The sequence below is a fragment of the Otolemur garnettii genome, unplaced genomic scaffold (assembly GCF_000181295.1).
Source record: "Otolemur garnettii isolate 467f Iridium unplaced genomic scaffold, OtoGar3 scaffold00105, whole genome shotgun sequence".
NCBI classification, from domain to species: domain Eukaryota; kingdom Metazoa; phylum Chordata; class Mammalia; order Primates; family Galagidae; genus Otolemur; species Otolemur garnettii.
In genome coordinates, this window is record NW_003852500.1 from 2,539,660 (window position 1) to 2,546,835 (window position 7,176).

Here is a 7,176-nt window from a genome sequence, read left to right on the forward strand (position 1 = left end):
TCTAGTCACACACACAGTGAAACACCTGGAAGAAGGAGCCCCCCCAGATCTGCCTAAGCACAGCGCTCAGGCATCCATTGCCACAAAGACCACCTGCCTCTGCCACAAAGGAGGACATTGGCAGATCCCACAAACATGCTGGCATCCATGACTCTGAGTCCAGCCCCTTCCCAACATGGGCACCCTGTGGGCCCCTACTCCCTCACCCCCTATCACAGACCCAGGCCTCTACTCAGCCGGTGTCCCAGGCCCCAAGGTAGAATACTTCAGATACTGACTATACACACAGAAACCTCTGAAATAAGGCACTCAAGGGAGAGACCCAAGTAGACCTAAAGGAATTCAAGAGTTTCATGACAGGCTGGGTGCAGTGGCGCACGCCTGTAATCCTAGCACTCTGGGAGGCCGAGGCAGGTAAGATTGCTTAAGCTCCCAAGATTGAGGTCAGCCTGAGCAAAAAGCAACACCCCATTTCTACTAAAAATAGAAAAACTAAGACAAGAGGATCACTTAAGTATAAGAGTTGCAGGCTGCCATGAGCTGTGACACCACAGCACTCTACCCAGGGCAACAGCTTGAGACTCTGTCTCAAAAAAAAAGAGTTTCATGACAGAACCCACCACAGCAAGGGTCTTCTCTTCAGGGAGAAGCCAGGCAGACCCAGGGCAAGGCTGGCCATGAGGACAAGGGGGTACCACCTTTCTGACTGAGGAGTTTCTAGTTTTCCAGAAGACTCTCTAAGGGCAACCAGGTAGAGGTGAGGCCCACAGGCCCAGCCCTCAGGCAGCTGGGCCATTTCTGGAGGTGGAGGGAATGTTTATTTCTGAATTTATTTCCCCTCTACTTTTTCCTGATACCAGCTTCCGCCAGATGATCTTGGAGAAGCAGAAGGCAGAAGAGAAGGAAAGGGAAGCCCAGCAAGCTGCAATGCCAGAGGCCGAGGAAGCCCAGCCAGTCACAGCACGTGATGGGGAGCAGGTGGCTGAGCATGCCCCAGAGCCATCAGAGGACAGCAGGCACACAGTGTTGGAGTCCTGGGCATTGCCAAGCAATGGGTCCCTCCAAGAATACTCCCCACCGGAAAAAGAGGCCCCAACTCCAGAGAAGCTTCTCCCATCCCTGAAAAATGTGATGGCAGAAAGTCATGAGAAAGTCCCCAGCAGCCGGGAGAAGCGCGAGTCACGTAGACAAAGAGGACTGGAGCATGTGAAGCTGCAGAATAAACACATGCAGTCTTGTAAGGAAGACAGTGCCCTGAGAGAACCTCCTGGAAGGGCCATCCAGGAGCAAGGAGAGAGCCTCCTAGAAGACAAAAAGGACAGCAGAGAAGATGAAACCCCCCTAGACACAGAGACAGAGACTGATTTTGTAATGCAGCCCATGGAGGGAGCTCAGGCCATGCCTATCAGCGGGCTCTCTGGAGAAACCAAGAAGGCCCCCCAGGGTGACAGCCTGAAGCCTGGCCATGTGAAACGGCCAACCAGCCTGGCCCTGGACAGTAGGGTGGGCCCGCCAGCCCCTGGCAGGACTCCTGACACGCCCAAGGACAAGAGCAAACCAGGCAGTAGCCCAAGGGCTCAGGAAAGGCCTGAGAGCCCCGGAGGTTCCACCCAGATCCAGCGGTACCCTGACGCCGAGCGGCTGGCCAACGCTGTGGAACTCTGGCGGGGCAAGAAGCTTTTGGCCACCACCAGCACCAGTACCAGCACCATGCTGAGCCAGTCTCTGGACCTCAGCGAGAGGCACCGAACCTTGGGGGCAGCCCTCACACCCACAGAGTAAGCAGGGTCCTGACAGTTGGCTTACTGTCAGGCAGATGGGCAGGGGCAGCACTGCTTGTCCCTGTAACACGTGTTTGTGCCCTGCAACCATATGGGAGCCCCAAGGAAGAAGGACCAAGAGGACAGGCAAAGGGCTCAGTGAAAATGAGGCACTCACCAGGGCCCTAGACTGAGAACCTGATTCTCAAGTGTCCCCTAGAAGGACCTGAGCTCAACCCCAGAAGCCCCCAGCCTTGTGGGAGGCAGCCCTTTAGGTTGAGGTCTCTGTTCTCCAACCTAGCTGGGCCTCTGTTTCTTCATCAGTGAACAGGGCTGATAACACTCCCCTGGGGTGAGAGGAGCAGGGGCTTGCTCTGCCCAATCCTTAGTAAGCCAAGTGTCAGGACCCTGTATCTGCAGCCCCCTCTCCAGATAGCTAGATGGGTAGACTGACAGGGTCTCTCATGCTGGGGCAGTCTCTCACCTGTGCACAGTCAACATCAGGCCAGACAAAAGAAGAATTGGGAGAAGGGTCTTCCACTGTGCCAGGCTCCTCAGCCTCAGCATTGCTGATATTTGGGGCCAGATTTTTCCCTGGAGCAGGATCTGTCCTGTGTATCAGGATGCTAAGCAGCATCCCTGGTCTCCACCCACCAGATGTCAGGAGCATTATAGGCAGATGATGGATGGATGGATGGAAGAAGGATAGATGGGAGGGAGGGAGGGAAGAAAAGAAATTAGAGATGGATGGGTGAAGATAGAGACAGGAATCAATAGAAGACAGAGATGGATAGATGGAAGATAGAGATGATAAGTGGATAGATGGAAGACAGAGATGGGTGAGAAGAAGGTAGAGATGGAAGAGTGGTGGAAGGAAGATAGGATGGTGGAAGGAAGATAGGATGGGTGAATGGATGAGGAGTTAGCAGATAAGTGGAGAAAGAGAGCTGGATAGAGTCTCTCATGCTGAGGCAAGTTTTCTCACTCTGTACTGTCAATATCTGGGGCTGGATCCTGCTCTCTGGTGGATACTGTCCTGTGCACTATGGAGTGTTGAGCAACATCCCAGGACTCTACCTATCTGATGCCAGAAACATCCATTCCCTCCTCTCCACCAATCATGACAGCCAAAAGTGTCTCTATGCATTGCCAAGTGTCCCTTGGGGGGCAGAATCACCCTCTGAGAACCACTGCACTAAGATGAGAAAATACCACTAACTCACTCTGGTTGGTAAAAGCCACATTTCTGTGATCTCACAGGGAAAGGCGCATCTCCTTATCCACAAGTGATGTCTCCAAGCTCCTTCCATCCCCAGCCAAGGCTCAGGTAACACTGTGGGTTGCCCTCAGGGTCCAAACTCACTTCTGACCCAGCCACCCCAGCTCCACCCAAAAGGGCACTTAAGAGAGAAGTGACATTGGTAGACAGAGTGCGCAGTGACTACAGGGGCCCTTCTCTCCTTCCAGCCTTTTCTTGCTTACCCTCTCCCTGTGCCATATTCTTGCAGCCTGCAGCAGAATCCATGGACAGGGAGCCAAGCATAAAGAAGGCAGCTGTCCAGAAGAAGAAATCAGGCGATGTGTCCTCTGGCCCTGATGCAGGACTGTCCCCAGGCTCCCAGGTTGACTCTAAGTAAGTGTGGAACTTAGGAGAAACTCTGGCCACCAGAGAACAACCAGTGTCCCTGACTTCCTAAGTGCTTCACATTGACAAAGCATGCCCAACCAGGTATTTGCTCAGTAGAAATTCTGTGAGGAGAGGTTCCCCATGCAGAGAGCCTTCCCAAGGTCCCTGGCAACAGCCCATGCTCAGAACTTCCCCACAAAGCCCAGCCGCTGACCTTGAGTGCCAGGGTAGCCATATTGGTGTGAAAACAATTTTTCACTGAATCCTCAGGCCTATCTGCATCTCTTCTATCTGTACATCCATCCTTATCTTCCATCCATCCATCCATTTCTATCTTTCACCCATCCATCCATCTCTGTCTTCCACCCACCCACTGATCCATCCATCCATTTCTGTTTTCCACCAACCCATCTATCCATCCATTCCTCTCTTCCATACATCCACAGACAGTTTCCATTTGCCTTTATATTAAATCAGAATCAGCTCTTTCCCACACTTTTCCTCTGGGAAACCTCCTCCTGGGACCTCAGATAGAAAAACTTGGCCCGGCTCGGCGCCTATAGCTCAACTGGCTAAGGCGTCAGCCATGTACACCTAAGGTGGCGGGTTCGAATCCCCAGCCCGGACCCGCCAAACAACAATGACGGCTGCAACCAAAAAATAGCCGGGCGTTGTGGCGGGCGCCTGTGGTCCCAGCTACTTGGGAGGCGGAGGCAGGAGACTCACTTGAGCCCAGGAGTTGGAGGTTGCTATGAGCTGTGATGCCACGACACTCTACCCAGGGGGACAGCTTGAGGCTCTGTCTCAAAAAAAAAAAAAAAGAAAAGAAAAACTTGGCCCTTGGGAGGCACCAGTGGCTTAGTGAGTAGGGCGCCGGCCCCATATACCGAGGGTGGCGGGTTCGAACTTGGCCCTGGCCAAACTGCAACAAAAACAAAAAATGTATAGCCAGGCGTTGTGGCGGGGGCCTGTAGTCCCAACTACTCAGGAGGCTGAGGCAAGAGAATCTCCTAAGCCCAAGAGCTGAAGGTTGCTGTGAACTGTGATGCCATGGTACTCTACTGAGGGCGACAAGATGAGACTTGGTCTCTAAAAGAAAAGAAAGAAAGAAAAACTTGGCCCAAGTTCTGTTTCCAGAAGGCCCTGTAAAAATGCCCAAGGTGGCTTTTTCACAGAGAAGAAAGAGTAGGCCCTGGGGCAATAAGGTTTGACCCAAGCACAGGGCTGGGAACTAAGAAATTGACAGAATGGACTCCGTTAGGACACCACCACTGTCACCAAGTACCACAGACTAGGCAATGCACACCTGTAGTCCCAGCTATTCAGGAAGCTGAGGCAGAAGGATCCCTTGAGTCAGAAGTTCAAGTCTGCAGTGAGCTATGATCATACCACTACACAGGCAACAGAGTGAGACTTTGTCTCTAAAAAAAATAACAAAATCAACATGCAGACAGGTCTGAGGTCCCTCTGAAGGCTCTGGGGAAGGAAGCTTTCTTTGCCTCTTCCATTTTCTAGAAGCTCCAGGTGTTCCTTGGCATGTAGCCACCTCAGTCCAGTTTCTGCCTTCTGTCTTCACGTGGCCTTCTCCCTCCTGTGTCCTTTCCTCTGTGTCTTATGAAGACATTTGTTGTTGGATTTAGAGCTGACGTGGCTAATACAGAATGATCTTAGCCTAGAATCCTTCACTTAGTCACATCTGCAAAGACACTTTCCCAGATGAGATCACACTCATTTCATTTCATAAGTCCTGAGCTTTAGCACCAACACATACATTTTTGGGAGGGGGCTACCATTCACACCCAGCAGCCATGGTTTACAATTTGGAGTTTATTCTTAACTTTATCTAAACCTATGTCCATATAAACATGGGGACAGGGGTAGGTGTTTAGATGGTTTGTGAGTGTGTTGTGGTTTTTGTTTTGTTTTGTTTTGTTTAATTTTGGGGGTTTTTTTTTGGTTTTTCAGAGATAAGGTCTCACTCTGTTATCTAGGCTGGAGCCCAGAGATCCAATAATAATGCTCACTGCAGGCTGGGCAAGGTGCCTTAGACCTGTAATCCCAGGACTCTTGGGAAGCAAGGCAGGAAGATTCCTTGAGCTCAGAAGTTCACAACCAGCCTGAGCAAGAGGAAGATACATCTCTACTAAAAATAGAATAAATCAGTCAGGCTGTATAACACACACCTATAGTCCCAGCTACTTAGGAGGCTGAGGCAGGAGAATCACTTGAGCCCAGGAGTTTGTGGTTGCTGTGAACTAGGCTGATGCCACAGCACTCTAAGCCAGGGGTAACAGATGAGACTCTGTCACAAAAACAAACTGACTGCAGCCTCAGACTCAAACTCCTGGCCTCAAGGGTCTTAGGGAATCCTCCTGCCTCAGCCTCCTGAGTAGCTGGGACTGCAGGAGTTCAAGACCAGCCTGAGTAAGAGCAAGACACAAACACACCATCTCTACTAAAAACAGAAAAACTATGGCTTGGCACCTGTAGCTCAGCAGCTAGGGTACTGGTCACATACACCAGGGATGGCAGGTTTGAACCCAGCCTGGGCCAGCCAAACAACAATGACAACAACAACAAATGGCCGGGTGTTATAGTGGACGCCTATAGTTCCAGCTACTTGGGAGGTTGAGGCAAGAGAATCGCTTAAACCCAAGAGTTTGAGGTTGCCGTGAGCTGCGACACCATGGCATTTTACCAACGGTGACATAATAAGACTCTGTCTAAAAACATTAAAAAAAAAAAAAAAACCCAGAAAAACTACCCCAATATTGTGGCAGGTACCTGTAATGCCAGCTACTCAGGAGTCTGAGGCAAGAGGACAGCTTAAGCCCAATAGTTTGAGGTTGCTGTGAGCTATGACATGATGGCATTCTACCCAGGGTAACAGAGTGAGACTGTCTCAAAAACAAAATCAATTCAGGCAATTACAATTGCCATGTGCCCAGTCAGAGAAAAGCTGGGCCTCACATCTATTTTCATTTCCTGAGGCTTCAAAGAAACCATTTAATTTCTCCTACAGATCTACGTTTAAGAGACTTTTCCTGCATAAAACCAAGGATAAAAAATACAACCTGGAAGGCACAGAGGAGATGGAGAATGCAGTCTCTGGGGTCGTGCTAGAAGCCACCACCATGAAGAAGGGTCTAGAAGGTTGGTCACCCACAGCCTCAGGGATAAACAGCAGAGCCGCCAGGGCTACTGGGGATATGCATTGTCCCCAGATAGGGCTTTAAGTGGCTATGGGCCAAGCCTAGGGCACAGAGGTTCTATAGATCAGGGTAGAGGAGTGTGGTGGGGAGTCCTCCATGTCCTCCCCCAGAACCTACCCTCACCAGCTGCTCCCTGTCCTCAAAAGCCCCCTCTAGCCACCAGCATCGTCATGCAGCAGGTGAGAAGCACACCAAGGAGCTGGGAGGCAAAGGGAAAAAGAACCGAAACCTCAAGATCGGCAAAATCACAGTGTCAGAGAAGTGGCGGGAGTCAGTGTTCCGCAAGATTACCAACGCCAATGAGCTCAAGTACCTGGACGAATTCCTGCTTAACAAGGTGGGCTCTACCGGGAACTGTGGCTCACCCCTGTAATCCTAGCACTCTGGGAGGCCAAGGCAGGTGGATTGCCTGAGCTCACATGTTCAGGCTAAGTCAGAGCGACACCTTGTCTCTAAAGAAAAAAAATAGGGGCTCGGCGCCTATGGCTCAAGCGGCTAAGGCGCCAGCCACATACACCTAAGGTGGCCGGTTCGAATCCCCAGCCCGGGCCCGCCAAACAACAATGATGGCTGCAAC

At 51.2% G+C, this 7,176-nt stretch overlaps 1 protein-coding gene across 14 annotated transcripts in view; it reads left to right on the forward strand.

Moving 5' to 3' along the window:
- MYO9B (myosin IXB) overlaps nt 1-7,176 on the forward strand; it is a 116,695-nt gene that overhangs the window by 98,015 nt on the left and 11,504 nt on the right. For all 14 annotated transcript variants that reach the window (XM_023517144.1, XM_023517133.1, XM_023517136.1 and 11 more), the window contains 5 exons: nt 861-1,778; nt 3,021-3,087; nt 3,269-3,393; nt 6,410-6,540; nt 6,746-6,936. In XM_023517144.1, the coding sequence (XP_023372912.1) occupies nt 861-1,778; nt 3,021-3,087; nt 3,269-3,393; nt 6,410-6,540; nt 6,746-6,936 (1,432 nt within the window). The remainder of the gene's footprint in view (nt 1-860; nt 1,779-3,020; nt 3,088-3,268; nt 3,394-6,409; nt 6,541-6,745; nt 6,937-7,176) is intronic.